Source organism: Mycteria americana, chromosome 1 (assembly GCF_035582795.1).
Source record: "Mycteria americana isolate JAX WOST 10 ecotype Jacksonville Zoo and Gardens chromosome 1, USCA_MyAme_1.0, whole genome shotgun sequence".
Taxonomy (NCBI): Eukaryota; Metazoa; Chordata; class Aves; order Ciconiiformes; family Ciconiidae; genus Mycteria; species Mycteria americana.
In genome coordinates this window covers 123,557,370-123,581,518 of record NC_134365.1, presented here as the reverse complement: position 1 = coordinate 123,581,518, position 24,149 = coordinate 123,557,370, and the positions used below count along the sequence as shown (strand labels likewise).

Sequence of the window (24,149 nt, the reverse complement as noted above, 5' to 3'; positions counted from 1 at the left end):
AGGTGGTTTGAATTTGTGAGGGCACAGCAAGAGTGGGCTGCTCTGCAAGGGAAGGCAAACTGGGGGTTAAGGGTGACAGGCAGGCAGGCGGGGACCTCACTGACAGGGTGCAGTCTCACAGATCCTGAAAAAGAAGAACAGACCAACGTCTGGTGGTGCTAGCCAGGGTCAGCCACAGCCCAGTGATCACCAGCCAAGTCCACTGTGACAAGACAGGTCTCAGGTCAAGCCAAGAAGTCCAGATAGCAAGTCAGAAGCAGGGCCAGTGAGGTGCAAGGGACTGCACAGCGTACCTCCCTATGGGGTGGGTAACTGCAGCTCCCAAGCCAGAGAGCACAGGGTGTGTGAGGGGAGGCCCCCGATGAGGCTCTTTACTGCTCTTTCTCACAGCTTAGCTGTTTTCACAGAAGTGTGATGGAAGTTTGAACAGCATCACCATATTAGAGCAGACCTCAAACACAGGCAACTAATCTCTTAGATGTGTGGGGTGGAACTGGCTGCAGAGGAGGATTGCAGAGAAAGATGGCTACAGGCTGGTCAGTGCAACCAGGGTCTTGGTATGCTCAGGGCTCTGGCAGAGTTCACGTAGGATGTAAGAGGGAGATTCAATCTGATGTCCTGTATATCACATTTTCAATCTGGGGTTAAACAGAGACAGAAATCTTCATGTTGCACTAGAAGAATAATCAGTCCTCTAGCTTCTGATCTAGGCATGGGAGCTTGTTCTCTTTCTATGGCCCCTCCTGATCAGAAGTATCCTGTACACAGTAGAGGTGAAAGAGACACTGACAATCCTGTTTCCTCATTGTAAGCAAGGTGAGGTTTTAGGATTTCCTTTGTCTTTTAATAAGGAGTTTAGAGTTCTGTCCCTTTACTAAGCATGTCAATCTGGATCTCAGAACTTGTTTCCAGGAAGTTGCCTATATTCTACCCGTTGGAGTGGATGTGGGTTGCTATCAAGGCTATTACATTCTTGTTCTGCTTGAAAGAATGTCCTGATGGATAGTAGAAACGGAACTCACAATGCACCTACTTGGTTAAATGAACTAGGCAAATCCTTTTTGTTAAATTAATTTTATGTATTAATTTCTGAGACCTAAAGGTATCCAACCTGTCACTGAGTTTGATTCACTTGATTACTCTTATCATGCATCATCCACAAAAGATTATTTTTATCTTTCCCTATCTCTTGCTCTTGAATTTGAATTTAGTCCTCTTGATTCTTAGGAGTCTTTGATTTGGTCCAGGCTATTATTTCACCTGTTTAGAAAGGTAGCTTTCTGCATAGCTGTTATCTTTGTTAGGTAGCTGAGAGAGACTCATGGCTGCTTCTCCTTACATGAGAGGATAGGCTATTCCTTCACGTCTGTCTGAAGTTTTCTCCTGAAAGTAGTTCTCTAGCTTCATTTACACCAATACATTAACCTACTAGGGATTTTCCCCTTATTTGTCACATGTCAATAGCCAGAGCTTTCTACTTGTGCTGTTAAAACTGGCACTGTGTCCACAGTACCAGACTGTTCCTGAGCTCAAGAGATCTAAGGACATAGCTATTTATATGCAAAGATTGTTTGGTGGATAGCTGATTGCTTGCAGTTAACCACTATGTGAATGTGTATGTAAAGATAGAAAATGTGACAATAAAAAAAAAAAAGAGGTCAGTAAGCAGAGTTCTTGGAGATGTACAGTTGACATCAGTTGACATGTATTCACTATCCCATCTTGTTCTCCTGGTTCTCCAGAGACCGTGAAGATTGCTGGAGTTCTGTGACGGGGGGGCAACAGCAATAGTAATGAATATTACCTCTATTCTACTGTACAAGCATACATGTGGAGTCAAAAACTTTGACACGAGGGTGGAAAGTATAGCAGCGTGCTCTCTGCTGATTCAAAACTGAAATTTTTGTAAGAGACACACATGACCAATATGTCTTGAAGAATTCTGATTACTGACAAATAGTCTGGCTTTGGCATGGATATTTGTGGGCTTAAATGTCACATGATGCTGTATCTTTGTAATAGTATGTATAGTATGTAGTATAGTATATAGTATGTAATAGCATGATGGTTGTAATAGTACCAGTCTAATTTTTTTTTTCCTAGAAGAAGCTTTTTTGTAAAAATATAACAGTAAGTCATAAGTATGTAATAGCCTTTTCTGTTTTGACATGAGAAAGAGTACAGTACTCATGCAGCTTTTTTTCTGTTTGGTTTAGATTGTTTAGGCGTATTTAAAGGAAACCATAAGTTATGGGATCATTTAAGAACCCACACGCAAGAAAGAGTTGTAGCATGTCCTACTTGTGGAGGAATGTTCTCCAATAACACTAAGTTTTTTGATCATGCAAAGAGACAAGTTTCAGAAGATAGTAAGTGGATATGCTCTTATTTCTGTTTATATTTCTGAGATATTTTCATTTAAGGTGCTTTGTGATAATGTGCATGTGTAATTTCATAAATATTTCTATTTTTCATATCAGGCAATTGCATGAAAGCAGGGTTTACTCCAGGAAGGCAGTTGTTTTCATAAAGCATAGAAGTCCTCTTGACTTTGCATGCCTGATGAATTAGGGTAATGAAAGTGAGCAACAGAACACCCTTAGATCTGTGTTTCGGCAGAAAACCTGTTCACTTGGCAGCTGTGGCATCACACTGCCTCTCTTCCCTTGGTGCCCATAGCACAGCATGACATTCCACTGACACTGGGAAACTGCTCGTGAATGGGAAAGACTTTTGATTATTGAAGAGAGAACCTCCACAAGAGCCAGGCTTGGATTACAGAATCTTTGCAAGTAATCCCAATGAGCATTTAACTACTTTCAGGTCAAAAGGCAATTTTTTTTAATCTTCAGCTTTGCTTTTCCAGTAAGTATTTTCTTCACCAGAACACTCCCTACCTCAACCAACTGTGTATTAGTTGGCATGTTTTCCTGCATGCTAAAGAGGAAGGGAGAGGTGATTATTTTTTCTGGTTTTAAGTGTCTGGAATATATTTAGGAATTGTGGATGTTTTGGTGATGGAAAGTAGGTGCATTCTAGGTAACTGACAGAAGAGCTCAAATTTCAAACTGTTAGTGTTTTGAACAGATTGTTATTCTGTTTAGGACAAAATTAACTTACTGATAAACAATCCTTTCCATTAAGCCATAAATTTTCTTCTGAAGAGTACTGGTAATGAAACAGAATATTGAAACTGTCTCAATGCTGTGTTAGTTTATTCATGAAACTGGCAGCTATAGGTTATTAATTAATAAATCTTTCATAAGTTATTTGTATTGCCACTAAATGGTTTCTATTTAAATTCAGAACAAATATTTGTTTGCCAGAACTGTCAGAAACATTTTGCCAATGAAAGGCTGCTACGAGATCACATGAGGGGACATGGTAAGTCAGAATTTTTTAAAATAAAATGTACTTTTCTCATGGTCACCTTGTACAGAACAGGTTTGATAAACTACAGAGTTATAAGTGTCATTATATCAGCTAAGAAAATTAATATACAAAACTAGGGCAACTGTGTTACAAATGCTGGAAAGTAAGAATTTCATTGCCAGTCCCTCTGAAGCATGGCAATTCCCTTCTTCATGCCTTCTGATCAAAAAGTTTAAGGGGCTTTTTCTGTTTTGCAGTAGCTCCCATGCAGATGCTTATTCTTCACTTGCATCTCTGTTTACTTGCTTTCATGAGCAGGGGCATGGTTAAAGCCAAAGCTATGTTTTAGCTTGGGCTGCAACTCTGCTCGCCTTGCAGTGCATAATCAGCCTCGCTTAAACAGTGTAGTCCTTCGTTGACCTAACCACAATCTCCCTGAGGTCCCCAAATTATTCCTGCAAGTTATACTACAACAGCTGTGACTTGCTGGGAAAGAATCCTACAGCACCTAAGCACAAGGAAATACGTGTGATATTGCTGTTGGACATACAGGAAATGCAGAAGCCGAGAGGCGGGTGGGTCTTTGCTTTGGGAATGGGAATATTTGAACCATGTAGCCAGACCTGGGTACCAGTCATTTAAGTTGTATAAACATACAAGTAGCTTTGTGCAGACTTGCTCAGTCAGGGTAGATTCTACTAGTTGCATTCTTAAGGAAACATAATTTTTCACTGTCTGCAAGTCAACACATTGATATTTAACAACTATGCATTTGATTTGGTGCTTACAGTGAGCTACTAGAACTGACCATGTTTGTATTTAAATGGTTTTATAGTTGACATGCATCTGACTAAAATATCTTAATTTTTATATTTTATATTAGAAAATAGAGAATTACTTTTCTTTTACTAGATTAGTTTTATTCCTTTGTCTCAAGGTGACTTGGGATAGAAATTGGAAAAAAATACAAATTAATATTTTGTTTTGTTTTTATTAGCTAATGAAGCATTTTAAATATGCTGTTGCTTTTTTTAATTAAGATAGACTTCATATATCAAATAAAGCATACGGCCAGCTGAACTATTTGTTTCTGGTCACTCTGGCTGCACTTAAACCTTTGTGAATTGTACAATGTGCCTGGCTGTCCTTGTCCACTGATAAATTCAGACCGTGTTCCATTTGCCCAGCCAGGGAAAATCACAAGGTGGCTGGACCTAGGAACAAGGATGATGTGAACCTGTGTCGTGTCCCAGTAAGCCACAGTGAACCCACTGCAATGTAAACTTGGCTGAGGGAGCTGGGAGGCATTCCTGGGTCCAACTGTTTAGGCACAACCTAAATCCCTTCAGATATTAGAGCCAGTTACTTCCCTGGTTCACGATTCAACTTTCTTTAAAAATTCTGGCAGCATACATGTCTGCATGTTACTGCAGACTACCAGTGCAGACGTGACATTTTCAGATTCTTACTCCAGCGTATTTCATAATAGCTTGCTGATATAGATAAATATTGAAATTTTCTTTTAAAGAGCTTGCCTACCTATAAGAAATTATTCTGAAATAAGCTGTGATGTGAATGCAAATGCTGTAGGTATTCTGAAATCACTCTCTACATGGACACATTTACATGCCAGACAAGTAAGTAAACTGTTGGATACTCCCATTTCAAGAGAGTGCTGAACTTCACTGATGCAGTTTTGCAGATTAAGTTATTCCAGACTACTTTTCCACATGAAGCTATTTATTTTAGAGAGGGGAAAAAAAAAAATTTCCTCATTTAAGGCAAACTATGAGGAAAAGTGCCTATGCAGGGAGTGATTCCAGAATAGTTACAGCACATTATATTTACTTACTTCCTTTTTTGAGAAAACACGAGCACTTCAACTGCATGTTTTTCTTTGGCCACCTGTAAAGCACTGGGCTGATTATAAGATAATGTGTTGTTTCAAAGTTCTAAATATAACAGATTTTGTCTAAATCCAAAACTTCTTTATTGAGACTCTTCCTACTGCATTCATCAGGTTGCTGATTCATATGCAGCAAAGCAAGCACTTGTTCAGCTTAAGATGTTACAGTCCTGCCTGCCAGTCTGCCAGAGGTTCTCCCCAGTTCCAGAGCTGGCAGAGCAAACCTGTGTCTCAGCCATTGCAGTTTGTAGTCTGGCAATTTAGCAAGCACCTAGCTTTATTATGCCTTAAGCAAATATATCCGAATGTGAAATAGGGAGGCGGAGGACAGACACATGTTCTTTCTGCCACCTTTTTAAGAGTGGTAATACCTTAAACACTAAAAGTAGATTTGCCAGTGCTTGTCTGTCAGAAGGCCTCCAGACAACATCCACCTTTTAGAAAGCCTCCCAAAGTGCCAAGGGCAAGACGATAATCATCCTTTTTGTTAGAGCCTAGAGAGTGAAACATGATCCTCTACATCTTTTTCCCTTACCATCTATTTTTTGAAAGTAACTTGAAACATTGTAAGATTGACCATTATTTCACTACTCTCTTTATTGTAGCTGCATTCCATTTTAATATCTTTTTTCCTCTGTATATTTTATTCCCAAATGTATTATAATATGTTAATTTTAATACAATATTTTAATACATTTTTTGTCATATGTCATAGCAGACAATGATCTGGTGAAGTTGTGATATAGAACTGAAAGTATCCTTCTTTCTACTATCTTTTCTAGTTAATCATGTTACATGTGCCCTTTGTGATATGGTATGCACAAGCGTCTCCTCACTGAAAGCACACATCAGATTCCGACACTGTGATGAACGTCCTTTCCATTGTCACCTCTGTGACAGCGGGTAAGAAAATTTGAGGCTCGTAGCTATGTGAGCAGAACTGTAGAACCAAGTTAGTGTTTTATATAGGATCTAGTAAAGAAAAGTTTTCAACCACACAAATGATCAACTGTTCAATGAAGAAATCTAATAGATTCATCTGCCTTCAGCTGCTGAGACACTGTAGTTCATGAACTTCTGGTGCAGGTAGGACTGATGTGTTAAAAGGTGAATTTTCCTGGTAAGACTATGTGTGCTACAAAATGGTCATCACGACAAGTTAAAATGTGTAGCGGTAGCGCCTTCAACTGTGGGTTTTGCCATTCTAAATGATTGCTGGCTCTTTGCTGGGAAAGTCACAGCCTTCTCCTTTGAGTGATTTTTCTGCCACAGGCTTCCTATACCTTCTGCTGTCTTGCACTCTCATTTTTCTGTGGTGGTTTCTTTTCTGCTTTCACCATATGGTGCCACACAGCAGTGAAATAAAAAAAAATGTAAAAAAAAAAAAAAAGTGGCATTGTAATGTGATAGCCCAAGTTGCATATATAAGCATTGGCAAATTATGTTTAACTTTGCCAGAGAAGGTGAGAGGTCTAGCCTTTGTATGCTGGAAGTGGGATAAAGTGAACAAATATTTAAGTACTTTTGTGTTCATACTGTGGGTGGACGGAAGGAAATAATCTGAATTTCTAGACCAGAGAGGATGAAGTGACTGATCAATAATGGACAAGAATTTTCTTTATGTGAACAGAAAGAGAGGGTGATGCCTTGCAACAAGGTTGTGCAAAAATTGCCTAGATTTGGGCATGGTGTGGATGTGTGGGAAGAAAGAGGGAATGGAAAATGAAATCCAGAGCACATCAAAGAGATGTCTGTACTATCCCCTTTTCACAGGTGGAAAAACTGAGGTAGAGAAGTGATTTACACATATTCCGCTTTCACTTGTCATCGTCAGAGCCAAAAATTACTACCTCCCAGTCCTAAACATTAACCACAAGACTACTCCTCTGTACTATTATATCTGTTATTTGTTTTACCTTGTTTTCAGTTTTAAGAACGCGTATGATCTGCATAAACATGTTGAAACACACAATGATTCAGATGCCTACAGCTGTGATGTTGAAGGATGTGGTTTTACTTCACGGACTTTACGAACTTTGAGACAGCATTACAAGAGAGCGCATGTGGTGAGTATGTTAAATCACAGAATAAAATACATTGCTATAAATGAGACTAAAGTTTCAAATTTACGTGTGTTTAATTTCTTGTGAATTAATGAAATGTTTCATTTTTGCATCAAATCGAGTATTTATTTGCACACATTTCTAGGACTCCTGCAAGTATTATGCAAGTACCTGACTCATCCTTACCTATAGATTTTGTGTGCTTACCTTAGGTGCATGCAGTTGCATACTGACAGTCTTGAACTCTGGCCACACACCCCCTTTAAAAAAAAACAAAAAACACAAAAAACAAAAAAAACCCAAAACCAAACCCAAACCAACAAAAAACCATGCCAATCCTAATCTCAACAGCAAAATATTTCAGGGATTAAAATCCAATGTCACCTTTCTCCTCATGTTGGTACTCCATCCTTAGAACTAATATGTTACCTGAAAATGGAGAAACTATAAAGTGTGTAAAGCTTCATCACTTTTAATTGGGTGAGTCTGGCCACAACATCAAAATACAGTTTTGGCTGTTATAGTTTATGCACACTTGTTGCCAGTTTCTTCAGCTTTCTGAGTTAGTCACTGCTATGTTGTAAAATGAATATATTTTAGTCGAAGCTATGTGTCACACTGCTGTTGGAGGTATCTGCAGTACTGATAGCCAATGCAGAGAATTTCCATGTTCACTGGGGTTCCTTAATCAGACAAGTTCTAAAAACCACAAATTTTAAACATTTTAGGAAGTTAACTTCAAAAAGGTTTTCAGCTAGTTAGTGTGGTTTTCCCCTTTGTCATATATATGTGCAAGCCTTCAATGATTCTAACAGTCTTTCTTTCCAAGAGTGATGGCGTTCTGAAATACAAATGCCACATCTGTCAGAAATGTTTCTCCTGGAGTTATACGTTGACCCTACATCTTCGAAAAGCTCATAAACTCAGCAGTCGTTCTCGTTTCAGGTATGTTACCAGCTGATTCTTGTTCAGATGATAAAGTTGGTTTTTTGGTTTTTTTTTTTAAACATTTTGTTTAAGAGATCCAGATATTTAATTAAATGCTATCTTAAGTTTGGTTCAATTTTAAACATTCCAAGCATGAAACAATTTACTACTTAGGTTTCACTATCATGATGGAAAACCTAGTGTAAAGATGGTTAAACCAAGGAAAAGAAAGGTCTTTTTGCTTTTATGGCTTTTACCACTGTGAGAATCTTGTAACGTAGAATGTTGAAAGAAATTTTCTGAGCCTGCAAGTTGTATCCAAAGAGAGTGCATAAATTTATCAACAGCTTCTGTAGTATAAAAAAGCCATACTCTCCATTTTGGGACAAGAAAATCCAGCAAATAAAATATAATTAGGAATAAGTATGTCTTATTTTCTGTTACATGATGCATATTTGATAAAAACTACTTATTGGAACTCTCTTGCAGGTGTTCCTTCACATAAAGTGTCTTTTGTTTGAGTACCACCTAGTAAATAGCAATCTAATTAATCTCTTAATTGCTGACATTCTCAGTTCTGGCAATCTAATTAGATGTTATTCTTATTTTCTGCTGTAAATGCTATGTTTGTAACTTGTATTTTCGATTTTATTCCCTTAGATATAAAGAAGATGGTGAGGGTCATATGAGTTTGAATTTAGCAGTATATAATGCTGTCACGGGCTTAGGTCAGGCTCTTAATAACAGGATGGTAACAAATAAGTCTTCACCAAGTCAAAATAGTTTTGGAAGAGAAGGAGGGGACTCTTGCGAAAGAGACACTTCAACAGCAGAAGTACTTTTCACACAGCTTCAGCCATGGTCACAAGCTACTGGAGAAAATGTTCTGGGAGAAACAGAGACTTCTATGCCAGAGCCTGTGTATTCTGAACTTCAAATTGCTGTACAGCCATTTGAAAACTGTTGTACTTCCGCTAAAGCTGATGAAGCAACACCAATGAATGTGAAGGACAAACTAGTAGAAATGGAACTGGGCTTTGGAATTCAGATAGCTTTCTAGAAAAACTATGAAAAGTATACTCTTCAGAAGAGGTTTATTTTTTTTCAACAAAATATGTTTTAAAGTCTTCACTTTTATCCTTGTCAAATCTTGTATATAATACTGTTTTCTCAGCTTTCCTGTTAAATTATTCTAATGTGCTTAGGGAATACATGCAAGATACGCACAATATTATGCACATATAATACTTCCATTTATAGCCTTTTGGAGAAGAAACTTTTAAGCTCCGTATATTCATATAGCATGCATATGTGTGCGTGTGTATTTATTTATTTATTAAAAAAATATAGCCTGTGGGGAAAGTGTTGAGCCAGTGCATGAGACAAACAGTTTGAACTGGTAGGTAAAACATCCCATTTTTTATTAGCCCACTATGCTGCTTATTAGAAATCAGATAACAGCATGCGAGATGTATATTAAAAAAATCTACAATTTTGACAGGTTTCTTAGCTTTATTTAGTGACTTTAAAAGTATTTCAAGAGTTATTAGAGAGACATTATTATAATGGACTTTTAAGCTACAGTATTGTTAAATGAATACATTTAAATAAAAAAGAAGGTTATGTCTAAATAAAACAGTTAAAGATGTTCATAGAGCTGACTTTAGGATTTATACACCATTTGGTATAATGGAAATTTTATAGTTATTTGTTGGGTGCTGCAGGTACAATGACAAGAAAGTAAATGAATGATATTGGCAGCATAGCTAAATGTGCCTAACTGTATTTTCATAAATAATTCCACATAGCCATAGTTATTCTGACCTGTTAGGAAAAGCACTTGGCAAAGATGTTTATTTGATTCTTGTATAAGGGGCATAGACAAAAAGACAAAAAGACAGTATCTTTCACAGTAAAAATGAATTACAGTATTTGAAATGTTTTTTTTTAAAACAAGAACTGAATGAGCCCTCCAACTAGAATATGCAAGACTTACACACATGAGAAGTCAGCTAGAAGACTAACTTACCCTGTATTAGTTACTGCAAGCCAGCGTCCCTTGAAGACCCAGAGGTACTCTCCGAGAAGGGCGTGCTGTGCCGCTTTGAAACAACTTTCACGCGTATGCAGAGCAGTATTGCATCAGCACTGCTTACTGAACGTTCATTCCTTTATGTAGACAAACTGATACTGAAAGCCCAGGACAAGCAATCAGCCTGCACATGGGTGAGTCCCCAGCCCCCTGGAATGGAGTATCGGACAGACTGGGAACGGTTTGAACAAAAACAGGCCATCTGAAGTGAGCTTGCCATGTAACCCCAAGGATTCTGGGGCACTTCTATTTGGGAGGATTTATACTGTGCATCTTCTGTAGAAAACTGTCTCCCCTGACCTGGCCCCTCATCATCTAACTGCCGACTGCTCTTGCACATGAGGACCACGAGGCCGTGCTAGGCCTGCGTGCGGGGCTAGGGGAAGGAAGGACTCGTTCCCTCTCATCCCCACAGCTGGAAGAGCACAATGCTCTGCCCAGGGCCCTCGTGAAGGCTGGTAGGAGTGGGTGAGAAGGTGGTATCAGCACAGGATCTGTTATGCTCTTACAGGAACTGTTCCTTTTGCTTCCTACATTTGCTGTCACAAAGAGTGGGGGGAAAGTGAGCCAACTGAAAAATCTGTGCCATTTTGTTACAGTTGCATTACGAATGGGAGTGGGGTTTGCTGGAGGGAGCCCTAAGTAATGCCTCTGACTGTGCACCTGTGCTCAGACAGCAGCACTCACGGGTGCTTCAGCCTAACAACCTAGACCAGGTTGTCTATGAAGTTTAGCAATCTTGGCCAGAGAGAGAAAAGGAATTTAAGACTCCTGTCACAAATACAGGCAGATTAAAAGTGACGGCTCTAAAAATCTCTTCCCATAGCTGTCCACCCTGTTACTGCCTTGAAAGTTCCCGCTTTGCAGGTAGCTGAGATATTTGTGCTCAGGTTTAAGTATTATTAAATATGCCGGGCTGTAATTTGTGGCAATTCAGCTGATGTTTCAAGAGCAGTTGAGCCATCTGTGCGGTGGGGGCAGGCCAGACAGATGTGGGTGGCAGCCTGATTTTAATCTGCCTTTGTGCATGAATCAGAGACCCAGCATTTTTAATACTTTACAATATGGGTAAAACTGACTCACGTTTCTCTGGGCAACGAAGAGGTACCACTATAGCCTCCGGGATTTCCCCTGCTAAATATCAAAGGCCTGCAACAAACAACAGAGGTGTTAATGCTTCCCAAAGAAAGAGTCCTTTACAGTGGAAAGTATTAGTCAACCAGAATAGAGAGGAGTCTTTTCCAGATCTTTTACAATAGCTTACCAGAAGACTCTAATCCAATATCCAACGATTGACACCTTTGGGCAGATCCCCATGCCTGCCTGAGTGGGAGGTTGCTGCCTTCAGTGCGAGCTGCATTGCAGGTCCCAAGGTTAATTTACACAAAGCCCATTCAGGGCTTCACATGACAGATTTAAACATGGCATTATAGACTTGTACTTGAGCTGTGGAACCACACTTGCAGGGCAAGAGTATGACCTGCAAATTCTAAATTGCCACAACTTTGTGGGAGCTTATTAAATACATTTTGGAAGACAAAATCAACTGTGGGGACAGACACAATGGGATGATAATTTATTAACGGAGATGTATTTTTGAAAATAATATTTTAAAATAATTTCCCTCAGTTATGCTGCTTAATGATGCTCTAGAGTTTTATTTGACTGTTGCTTAGGTACCTGTTCCCCTTTATTATTATTCACAGTGTTTGCATTCACACAAGGGCTTTGCAAAGCTAAAAAGTCACATCCATTTTCTTGTCACTAATCTAGTTTAGTATTTACATTCATATATTATTTTATATGCAGAGGCTTTGTTAACACCCATGTATTTACTAGGCAATAGTAGTTAGCGACAATGGATTTCAAAGTTGTTTTTTCAGCGTTTTTTCAAATTTTACATTAAGATTTAAGAGCTATATTAGCACTCCAAGATGCTGGTCTGCATGCACAAAGCAAAATAAAATATCCGTCTGAATGAAAGCACTTTGGTGAAAAGAGGCTTTTTTTCCCCGATTCTGATACCAAATTATAAATTTTTCATGCTAGTTGTTTGTACTAAAATAGAAGTGTGTCAAGCAACTATCTTCGCTGAACACATACTTTATGCAGCACCTCCTAGAAGACAGAAGCTCTATGAGAAGCAAGACATTATTTGCTGGGATTTGTGGGACCCATCTGGAAAAACAACTTCTTCCCGTGCACACCAGGTATGAGGTGGACGTGAGTCATTAGGGACTTTTCTCATGGAGCCAGATCATCAGATAAGGTAAACTGGCGCAGGTCCGCTCGAGTCTGTAAAACCAGCAGGATGTCTAACTGCGGCTCTGGCACGGGACCTTTGTGGATTTCGGTGGGACCGGACTAGCTCTTGGCTTTGTGGAGGCAGGAGGAGACAGCTTGCCAGGCTGACAAAGAAACCCTTTGATAATGACCTTGGAGATGGTGCCCTGCAGCACAGCTAACAGCAGGAAAAAACGTACCTAAAAATGATGGTGTCTGCCAGGAAGCAGAGCAAGACGGAGCTTGAGGAACTCATGCAGAACACCTTTTTTGTTCTCTGAGGTTTGAGAATGAAAATTTAAAACTAGGCATTCTTTTCCTTAATACCACAGAAACAACTGTGTTAGTCATTCACCGCTTACACGAATGTGATTAATCATTTTTTTAATTGTATTTTTTCACTTTGTACTGGCTCTCTACAATCATAAGCAGAGCTGATAATGAGATATATGTAAAATTGGGGTTGTTTAATACTTCTTGGTTAAGTTCCTGAAAGCAAGGCTTTTTATTATCCTTACAGAGGAAGAATGTTAGCAAAAATAGGTCACTAGTTTCTAAGAAAGCAGTCATGAAAAGGCACAGTATTTGTCTTTTGCAAAAAAATTCTCAAAGCTGGATCCATAAGCAGCACTATTATTTTGCATGGGCTTTAAAGTGTAGCGCCTGGGAGAGGAGTGGTTGCCCTGATCTGGTTTTTGGCATATAATTCCATGAAGTAAGATGTTTTAAAAGCAATCTGCAAAGCCTACCTAAAGCCCCGAAACAGTAATTTTCTTACTAGATCACATCAAATACAAAGTATGTTTTGTTACTGTCTCTACAGTGAGGAGCTTATGTGAGCTCCAGCAAATTATGATGTGCTTCAGTTTTCTGCCTCTGAAGAAGAGTTCTCAGCTTTACAAGGAAGTTACAAGATTTTTATTAACTTGTGTTCTGATTTGTTCAGCTATTACAGTCACGAGCACTAAAAACAGGCTGATGAAGGCCCAAGCATGGTCCACAGCCCATCTTTTAATTCATGGCTTACTTTTGTACGTTCAAATCAATTTATAAAGGAACTGACTCTTGGGGTGCTAAGCAGGCAGAGCTGCCATTAACTCGAGCTCTGAAATAGCAAAAATTCATATACACGCCTGACTCTGGGCACTAGGAGCAGGTCCAGATGGAGCGTGTAGTTGGCTTTCGTAGGATTACCTACCCTGTACTTTTTATTTTCTTCAGTGGAAAAGTTGGTTTAAGAATTCCCACCCTCTTCCTACTGCTCATTTCCACCTCCACACCACACTTCTCAGTTGTTTGCGAGGGTGTGCTTTAAATGAGATCAGCAAGGAACTCCAGTATCTGCTACAATGTGTAACTATGCCCCTTTCATCACCTTCTTCGGAGGTAGTTTCCTCCCAGCCTACTCGCCTCCTTTTCTGTTGACATTAACGAGCATCTGGTTAAGCCAGGCCAGCTTTCTCATCTGTCTGAAAACTAACCAAGGGAGGTTTTTTCAAGTGAGATAATTGAGTCGATTCAGTTACTGTTCAAACACGTGAATGCAAGTACAACCGTGTGAATACTAGCACCGACGCAAAAGAGGGGACACAGCCCCCTTCAGAGACAATGTAGTTTTAGATCGGCTTAAGCCAACTACACTATTGCACTGTTTGTGTATAAACACCCAAGCACAGCTTAAATGTTTGCAGAGTGGGTGAATAGATGGATTTTTGTCTTCTCTTTTTGGAAAGTTACAAAAGAGCACTAATCTGCAACTTGCATCAGCTTTACAGCTATTACATAGTTGCCATCTGCTATCTGTTCACAGAACATAGAAGCAAAATATTTTAGCTCTAACATGCAGGACAAAGGTGCCCTATGACCTGTTGAAGCTTCAGGTTGGTTGACTACATACTGGCCATCAACCCTTTAGAAGGATTTAATTCTAAGAAGAAAAGGCTTAAGCACTGGATTAAATCCTGTTCTCTGAAAGGACTGAGAAATACTGCAAGACAACAAAACAGAACAAGAGAGTTTCTTTGTGATGCCCCTGCTAATGTATATGCACAGGAGAGAAAGATTTATACAAGACTGGTTACCTTGCCACAAAAAGATAGGTTGGTTTCACATGATTTGTTCCCAGTAAACCTACTATTGACTGTTGTTTGTCAGCCTGGCTGGCTATTAGCTCATTTTATTTATTTATTTATTTTTACTCAGGGACCCAACTGCTCTGGAATTCCCTTGCCACCTTCTTTTTCTGCCTCTTGAAGACAAGCTCTTCTGCTGCCCTTTTCCAGCCTTCCTGCACTTCACCAACTAAAAACTCAGAGCCTGGGCAGCCAGTTCTCTAAGCACCTTAAATGTGAATTTTATTTAGGCCTAGCCCTTTTGAAAGCACTTAAGTAATTGAAATTCTCTTAGATGAGCTCTTTTCATGTTCTATCATGAGCTCTCACTCCTTTGTTGCTGGTGTTTGTTGAATTAATTCTCAAATGACAGTGCAGGTGGAAGGTATACGATCTACTTTTTGCTTAAACTCAACCGCCAACTAAGCGCAAGCTGGGTTTTGGCTAACTCAGTTTTACAACTTTCACCATCTTCCCAATAAACCAGGGTTCTGAATGACAATGTATCATAAGTGGAATAAAATACCTGGGGTGCTATTTGGAACAAAGTCATGCACACCTCCAGAAGATACAGTGTCCAAGGCCCCAGTTCGCCAATGGCTTCAATTTAAGCAGAGCTCCTTGTGAGCAAGGCAGTCTCTCCAGGCTGATCCAGTCACAGCTGAAATCCCAAGGCAAAGCAAGGAACAAGTTAGGATGATAGCCAGAAGGAGGGCAGACAGAGGTGTATTGTTGGGTCACGCAGGTGACCTACGGGCTTGTCTCTACACACGGCTATTTCTTATTCCTGATTTATTTTTACATAGATGTTCTCATTCAGAGTAAGCCATTGTTTAGTTTAATCCGAAGTAAATTAAGCAGGAACAAGTCCATGTGGAATAAAGCCCTGAGAACAGACTTGGTGTCCCGTGTCTTTTAAAAGTAATTAAATGTCTCTATAGATACTTTTTAAACGGAGCTTTGCAAAGACCAGGCTGACTGCTGCTATTACCCTAGCTTTAAAACACATTGTCCTCTATCTATTGCCTAACCCACCAGATTAAATGACCATACACTAACAGCCTAGAACAATCAACTTGAGACTGATATTCAGTATAGCAAACAAACACGAGCTTTATTAACCTTTAGACATGCGATAGGTGTGAAGGTCGCGATGCGGATCGGAATAGCCTCTTTACCATCGTGTTACGTACCAAAGGTTGCAGACTCCTTCCTCCCAACCGCAGCATCTCCGTAACAGAGTAAGACCCTTTAGCCATTGGGCCGAGTCCTGCGGTACCTGCAATTAGATCCACAAAAAGATTCAGGCACTGAAACCTGCCGCCGGGATCATCAAAGCTCCCACTCCCAGGGGCAACTACAAACCAGAGACGCATCAGTTCTTGGCAGTACCGTTTCCCAGAGCCTAACAAACCTTGCTTCGGAGCCCACCTGGCCAGACTCCAGCCTCCGCCACCCGGAGCAAGCTGGCCCGACTCCCGCAGACCCGAGCGGGACGCACCGGTGAAGGGTTCGCCCTCCTTTGCCGGAGGGGCGCAGCCCGCCGGGGTTCCCAGAGCAGGCCCCAAGTAGAAGAAAAGGAAGGAACGCAGCTGCTGCTGCTTCCCTCCCCCTTTATTTAATAGCTCAATTGTCACAGCGCGCCAGCCAGCGCCGCGCTCCCCTCCTGCCCCATCGCTGCTGCCCGAGGAGCTTCGGACACGCGTGCTGCACCCCGCCCGCCAGCCTTCGGGGCTGCTGCGACCCGGGAGCTGCCCGGGCGAGCGGGAGCCTGCAGGGCGCCCGGGAGAGACGAGGGACCGCTGGAGAGCCCACCCGCGGGCGGGGGTACCGCCCTTTACAGGTGCCGGGAGAAGCAAGGGCCGGGCGCCAAGCGTTGTCCCGGCCCTGGGGACATCCTGGCTGCCTCCGAGGGGCCAAGGAGGTCGCTACGATCCCCGCGCCCCTCCTGGGAGCGGGACCCGGGTCCCGGCGCTGGGGCCGGGCCATAACCGCTCCCTGACCGCGCTCGTAGCGCTCAGGTGGTGGTGGGGGGGGCGGGCCCGGCCCAGGAAGTGACGCAGCCACCCCCCCCCCCCCCGCCGGCACACCTGACTCACCTGGGCGGGCGGCGGCGGCGGCGGTGCTGCGCACCGTCTGAGGGACAGCATGGCGCGGGAGAGCGGGTCCCCGTGGGCCATGGGACTGCTGAAAACCTTCGAGGAGAGCGAGTTCGGCAGCTGGGAAAAAATCGGCTCGGGGGGTTTCGGGCAGGTGTACAAGGTGCGCCATCTCCACTGGAAGACCTGGCTCGCCATCAAGTGTTCGCCCAGCCTCCATGTAGACGAGAAGTAAGGGGCGATGGGGATGGGGGGTCGCCGGGTTGAGGGACGGGGGAAGGAGGGAGGGAGGGAGGGAGCAGGGGGAAGCGGCTCTTCCCGCAGCAGCGACTCTCTCCGGGTGCCCCGGAGCCCTCAGTCGCCCCGCGGCTCCCCGGCTGCGCGTACGCGCAGCCGGGGAGCCACGGGGCGACTGAGGGCTCCCCCTCCTCAGCCCTGCCCGGCTGCTGGGACCTTGGAGATTCCCCCCCCCCCCTTGTTTTTTTTTCCTTGCCTCAGCCTACACAAGGCATGCAAATGTAGGTACTTCTGTTTCACAGCAGTTCAAAGGCGTCTGAGGCCAAACGAGATGATAATACCGCTCGCCCTGTCAGCGCAACACCTTATTTTTGAGAAACAAACCAAGCGATGTAGCCCAGAGTTACAGATCTCGGAAAAGAACAAACCAAACCAACCCAGTCCCTACAGGAGCTCTGTAGCTGCAGCCCGGCTCGCAGCCCTGTTTACCAACAGCAACAAGGGGTACGAAGGTCTGACTAAACGCAGCGAAGAGAGCCGCGCAATTAAATATTCCCTAGGCAAACGCGGCCTTTGTCACACTTAAGCGAAGCCTGGACCAACACCTTTAGTTATATCGTACATAATGGGGCTGGCCTCCCTCAAAGAATAAGCTATGTCGCTTAGCCACTTGCAAGCAGCTTGGAAAGAGCTGCCGCATGGCTGCAGTGTAGGTCTTGCCTATTGCCTCGGAGCCATTCGGAAAGCATTTTGCCCTGCCCTGGTCGTGCGTGTATTGGCTTGCGCTAAAGCATTACGCCTGCCACGGCTCCAAAGGTCATGGAAGGCAGTCCTGAACGGGAAATGCAGGAGTGGAAATGCTGAATGGGATCCAGGGGCTTCTCAGGCCTGCCGTGTCTAGCTCCAGTCATGTCCCAAACTTGCAAAAAGCCAGCCCTTTAGTTTGCATTTGCAGATGTGTAGTCTAACAGGTGTCGTGGCATTAGTCGTGACTCCTGTGTGGTAGATGTTGGTGGGGCGAGCAGCGGGCTCGGTGTGGGGGGCGTTGGGGCACGGGCACGGCAGGTGCGGGTGTGCTGTCTTTCAGGAGCGGGTGCTGAAAGGAGATGTGCTGGGAAATACGTTTCCCAGCTTCAGTTCAGGGCCAGCGCATCTCCCTGCGTCTGTCCAGGAGGAGTCCTCACTGGGTAGTCCAGTGTGGAGCGGTACTGTATTGCAGGTAAAGATACCACATGTGAGAACACCCTCCAGCTCACTTGTACTCTGTGACTAGTTGCAGCCCATGGTGGAGGACGATCAGCTACGCTATGCTCACACAGTCTGCGTGTGATGGGGGCCTATCGAGTGCAGCTCTCCTTTCCTAGAAGGCTGTTGGGTGCATCTGTAGAAACATCCTTCTGATTTGAGGGACAGTAGTGATTCCCAGCAGGTCAGCATCTGTGCAGAGGGAGGTGAATATGGCCAAATCGTGTTCATGGAGCTTTTCCAGCTCCACCTTGATCTCTGGGATCTCTGCCAACTTATGAGCTGATTCTGCAGTTCATTTTTTGAGATGTGGGTTGGTTCGGTCACAAAAGGTTTCCCTTGTTGCGGTTTCTGCAGGAGGAGGGAGGTAAGTTGGCCCAAGATGGAAAATGTTTCTAAACCCGTCTTCTACAAGATTACTAGGGTAGTGGGGCATCTTGCCCATTATCTGTATTCCTGACTTTGCTGTAGGCATGGCTTATATAGTATAGTAAACGAGATAAAATGTTGCTTTTTTAGAAGGAGAGAGGGAGAGTTTAATATATGCATAGAGTAACTGTACTGTCTGTGAATAAAATGAAAAAGATCTCAGGGTTGCAGAGGGTGTTTTATTGGGTTAACCTGCAAGCCCTCCTACCGTTAAAACTTCAAAGTAGATTTCAGACTTGATGCTTATTGAGGCCTAATCAAAATAGTACTGAAGCTGACTAAATTTGCAGTTAAAACATCTCTTAAAAATAAGCTAGAACATTTGTTATACTTTTCATTTGCAGAATACATCTAGAAATTTACTCAAAAGTTAATTTTCAGCCTGAGACAAAGGATACTGTCACCTATTTTAATATGAACAATTAATTTTGAGAGTTGCTACCAAATCTCTGTATTAATATATTCAATGTGCAATAGAGAACCACCTGTCCCTCAGTGGCTTATGAGGTGTGCAGATGCTGGAGAGATCATACAAACATGCAATGCAGTAAACAAAAATGCCTTGAGAATCTGGGAACTTTGAGGGTGTGGGGCTCCTGCAGCTCCTGGTTAATTTTAACAAACCAATCCATGAAACACTAATTAATTTGTTTTACTGCAGAATTTGTGCTTCAGATGCTTAAGGGGAGCATTAATTAGAAGTTGGAGGGTCCCTGGCCTTTGAAACAGCTGCTTCTGCAAAATAAAGCTAGGCTGAATTTGTATATCCTTCTCCTTTGGTTCTTAGGCTGCTCTACCGAACCCCTTTCAGTAGTTGGTAACGCTGGCCCCCACAGAGACTTTTCACCCGAATCTTTTCTAAGAAACTTGTGCCATTCAAATGGCAGGGTAGGGTGGGGGGCACAGACAAAATAAAACACTACCTCTTTAGTTCACAGGTTGAAACAAGCCTGTGTAATTAGATTGTTAATCCAGAAGATTAATTTGACTAGCCGATTCTTGGAACCCTGTGAAGCAGCAGAGTTAGAAGAATTACCAGTGGTATTGGAAACATTAACTGAAAAACACAGAGGCTTTTTCTTATTTATTTATTTGGTACCACATTAAAACCCTGTTAGTGACGGCTTGGTGGCGGTAATACTCTGTAGTCTCTCTTACTGTGTTTCTGCAGACAGTAAGAGATTTGGAGTAATTCCCTTGGCAATTATCACACCGTAGAGCCAAGTGGCCTCAAGCAGAAGAAAAACTGAATGTACAGCCAGAAGTGTTTTTACGTTTAAGCCCAAGCCCTCTCAGGCGATCGAGCCAAATTCCATTCCTAACACCTTGTTTGCTCCCACTTTCTGTCTCCTGAGATCACATTTCCCGTATGTGACTCAAGATGGGGAGGTTGAATGGAAGCCTGAAGAAAAGAGCGTGTGACCCAGAAAGGTGGAGTAGCCTCTCCCCCAGGACTTGCAGTGGAGAGCACAACGCCTCTTCTCTTTACCCCTGTTGGCCAGAATGGAAGTATGGTCTGGAGAAAAAGGGTGGCGAGCTCAGAGAGAACAACCTGGAAGCCTTTGTGGATTTCTTATAGATGAATGTAAATGTGCAGACTATAAGAAGTATGAACGATGTAACGGTTCCCAGAGAGGGCTCTTCGCTGGAGGTGTTAGCTGGTGCGGGTGACTACAAGGCGTGGAGGTGGAAAGGTCTGCCTTCTTGATTGGAAAAAAAAAATGAGCAAAGCCCTACATGTACCTCACTCTGCAGGAGTGGGATTTAGGAACGGAGTAGGGCTTAGACATTTAGGAGGTTTTAGAAATGCCTTGCTGTTAGCAGATGCTGCATCTATGTAGGTGACGAAGGTGAATGAATGAATGTTCTGGCGGTCTCTGGATGTGTAGGTAGAACTTAATACTCACCTTGTGCCCCTTAAAGAGCAGGGGTGAGCCTAGCTGTCTGGGTTAACCTGTAATCCTCTCGAACCTGGGCTGTGCAGCAGAGATCTGCTAGCAGGGTTGAGATCTGTGTTAACCTGAAATAAAGGATTTTCTTCTCCCCCCCCCCCCCCCCCCCCCCCCCAACATACTCTGCCCTGACCATGCAATGGTCTTTTCTTCTCTTATTCACATTCCTTTCTGAGGATCATCAGTGTGAAGGTCATTAAAGCTGTACCCTGCACAGCAGCTGACACTGTATGCTCTTAAACATCTGCCATGATGCAGATGATAGAGTCCCTGAAAATATTCAAGAGTGTTGTATTTTTGTGGACCTCATCTTCACTGCCGGCAGTTTGTAAAGAGGTAACTTGCATTCCCCACTGGAGAGCAGCATGCCTATGCGGGGCTGGATCTCCCGTGGGCTGGGAGAAGCCTGGCTGCTCTGCATCTGGAGGTGGTTCACAGAAACAGCCCCATTACAGGTTTTCAGGGCTTTCTGAGTTTCTCTGGAGCAGCTTTAGCTGCTCTGTCTCAGACTCCATTAGGGAAATGTGATGGTAGTGGTGGGGGAATATAAAACTGCAAGGACTGCCTTCTGAGCTTAAAGTTGTGTTTTTATAACACAGTGTTATCTTTAGGGCATAAAGATTGGATACATGCAAATGTGGATATAGTCGTAATTCTTGCTGTTCTTGTGGCAGGGTTTGTGGTACAAGGGTTGGGCCGTGGTCCCTGGGGAGTGAGGCAGTGGGCAGGAATAAGTCCCTTGTCTCTCCAGGAGAATCCAAAGAATGCAGCTCTATCTGTTCGGGGTCTGACTTTGAGCAGAAGCAGACAGCTGGTTCGGGGATGTCAGAGGTCCCCCATTCATGTAATGTTTCTGATTGCTTTGAAAATGGCTGATCCGTCATTGACTTCTCTGACAGCGATGCTATTTGGCACTGAACCCAGTGCTAGATCTCTTGATGTGTGTGTCTTCTAATACTACTATAGGGGAAAGTGTATGCACCCCGTGATTTACATGAGCTCAGCTGTCCTGTGTGCAAGCTTTTTTTTCTTCTTTTTTTTAATGTGAATTACCATAATGTTAAGATGTAGTACTGGAGGCGGAGGGGAATGGCCAAGGTGCTTAGAGAAGATAATTCTGACTCTTTAATTGTGTAGGTGCTAAATAAGAAACTCCATTGTAACAGAGGCTAGTCCCATGCCCCTTGACTGAGAAACCTTGTAAGGAGCTTTTCTTTTCCTCCACTTTGGAGGGAAGTATTTCTTGGTGATAGTGTGGAATAATTTCTAAGCACTAGGAGTAACTAAGCAGCATATCTCCGCCCCCCCCCCCCATGCTTTGATCTGTTAAATGTGAACTCCAAGGATACCTACAGCATCCTTTGTTGCAGCATTAGCACTTGTGTATTGAGGTGATGGGCGCATTGAGAACACCCAAGACTGTGCTGAGTGCCAGTAGCACTTTGCGCTAAGGGAAAAGGAAAGGGAAAGACCTTTCATCTTTGTCTGATGGAGGAGATCTTGGTTTAACGAGCTCTTTGTGTTAATACGATTAAAGCAAGTGCGCTCCACCACTTGGCTAATGACTGAGTTGTACTTTGGCTCTCTTTATTTCTTTTGTCTTTTTTCCTTTTCTGTTTTCTAAAGGTGACAGGGGTCTGTAATTGGAACCTGACAAGTCTCCCTGGCTATACCAGATCACTGGCTGATTCAGTTTTGAACGCTTTGGGTATGGGAAGATGCTAAGGGTGGCAATTGTTTTATGGGGGTTTTATTCAAACAGGCAAATTAGATAAAGGGCACTTGCCTGTTAATTAGTCAGTTAATTCACTCAACTAAGTGGGTCTGGTCCAAGCAGAAAGAAGGGAGCTTTTTTTAAATTTTATTGAAACTGGAAATTCTCTCTTCATTGGGGAAAATGCCCCATTTTGAGCTGCTGATGCATGTGATTTTGGTGATGCTGTCTGAGGCTGTTGTTAGCCCTGGAACCCCGTTCCCGAGAGTCTAGTGGTTCTTGTTAGGCTTTAGCTGTTGCTGGGTTCTTGCCTTGCCTTGAAGGGCTCAGACAGGTATTTTACATCCCTGACTCCAGAGCTCAGCCTGCCGAAGCCTGGTGAATTATGCTGGCTATGCATGTGGCTTGGGGGCAAGGAGTTGGTTGTGTTATTCATAGGCGCTCCCTTCCAGCGTGCCAAAGAGCAAACTTAGTACTTGTCTACAAAGGCAATTATTTCACAAGAAAGTTGCTGTAGGGAGCAGCAGGAGCCAACATGGTTAATAGAAAAGATTTCCCTTATCTTTTTTTTTTTTTTTCCACGCAGTGTGTATGTCCCTCTTAAACCATTTTTCAGCCTGATCTTGCCTCTGAAATAGGTCTGCTTTTTCTTGCTGGGCTAGACTCGCCCCTAGCATGAAATGGTAACTACATCGGGTTATTGCACGCTGCTACAGCTGGTCAGGAACAGGCAGCATACTGCATTTCCAACCTTGTCTGGGCGAACATGAACTCGGCGCTTCCCACAGCAGGCGAAGCAGAGGGGAAGGGGATGGGGTCACGGGAGTGTCCTAACATGGAGTCTAAGGGCTAAACGAGGCTCCTGAAATGGCTCCCAAGCACTGAGGGTCCCTTGCAGGCTGGGATTCAGCATGGGTGGTGCATACTGACCCCTGGGTCATCCAGGCATCGGGGGGGGACACATGACAAGGGGCAACTTCACTGCGCTGAGGTTGGACTTGGCGTTTCTCTTTTTAGAAATGGAGAGTGCTTCTAGCTGGCCTTGGATTTAAAAAAAAAAAAGTTTGATTGAGCTGATAGCTTTGCCATGGCAGAGGCTCCCAGACTGTAACTGGCATCACTTGTTAGTGGCACAGGGCACAAACTGCGACTGGGCCAGGATCGGTCCCCAGGTGTTTTCCGGCTCTTGGGGACTGGCAGAGGGGGCAGGCAACAGCTTTCCGCCTTGCAGAGGGTACGAGCATCTTTATTCTGATCAGTTGTTGCAGCCACTGTGAATGTGCTCACTGAGCTTTATATTTAAACCCTGATGTCTTCCAGGAGAGCTGGTCATCTCAAAATGCCTGTGTGGGGTGGGGGAGCGTGAAAGCAATGGTTTTTTTTCTTTTAAAGTAGGACTCTCTGTTTACCAGGGGTCTGTGTTAAAACTTTGTCCTTTTACTTCAGGTACTGTTCTCCATTAAATAGTGTACACACCTTGGGTACGTTACAAGAGCTGTCACGTAATGCGAGAGGGTTTGTTCAGGAAATATTACCTGTCTGACCTCCCTGTGTCCTCTTCTGTGAATCGGTGGGTGGCAGCCACAGTGATGCATCAGTACCCATGGCCCAAAGCTGCTCTGGGTACTGCGCCTCATCACTAATAATGTAGTTTTTGACAGACTGAAGGGTTTTTTTACCCATCATGTGTGGCTCCTCTTTGTGGGTGCAGTCGGCTTG

General features: G+C 43.1%; 1 protein-coding gene and 1 long non-coding RNA gene across 2 annotated transcripts in view; both read left to right on the top strand.

Annotated features, from left to right (window-relative positions):
- Positions 1-3,324: 3,324 nt before the first annotated feature.
- Positions 3,325-7,344, top strand: LOC142404864 (uncharacterized). Its single transcript, XR_012773975.1, has 3 exons — positions 3,325-3,384; positions 6,061-6,181; positions 7,206-7,344. It is a non-coding gene; the product is annotated as an uncharacterized LOC142404864 (long non-coding RNA).
- A 3,108-nt stretch (positions 7,345-10,452) lies between these two features.
- The window catches only part of RIPK4 (receptor interacting serine/threonine kinase 4), a 28,931-nt gene continuing 15,234 nt past the window's right edge, over positions 10,453-24,149 (top strand). The window contains exons 1-2 of the mRNA XM_075491867.1: positions 10,453-10,567; positions 12,473-12,570. Of these exons, the coding sequence (XP_075347982.1) occupies positions 12,497-12,570 (74 nt within the window). The 5' untranslated portion in view covers positions 10,453-10,567; positions 12,473-12,496. The remainder of the gene's footprint in view (positions 10,568-12,472; positions 12,571-24,149) is intronic.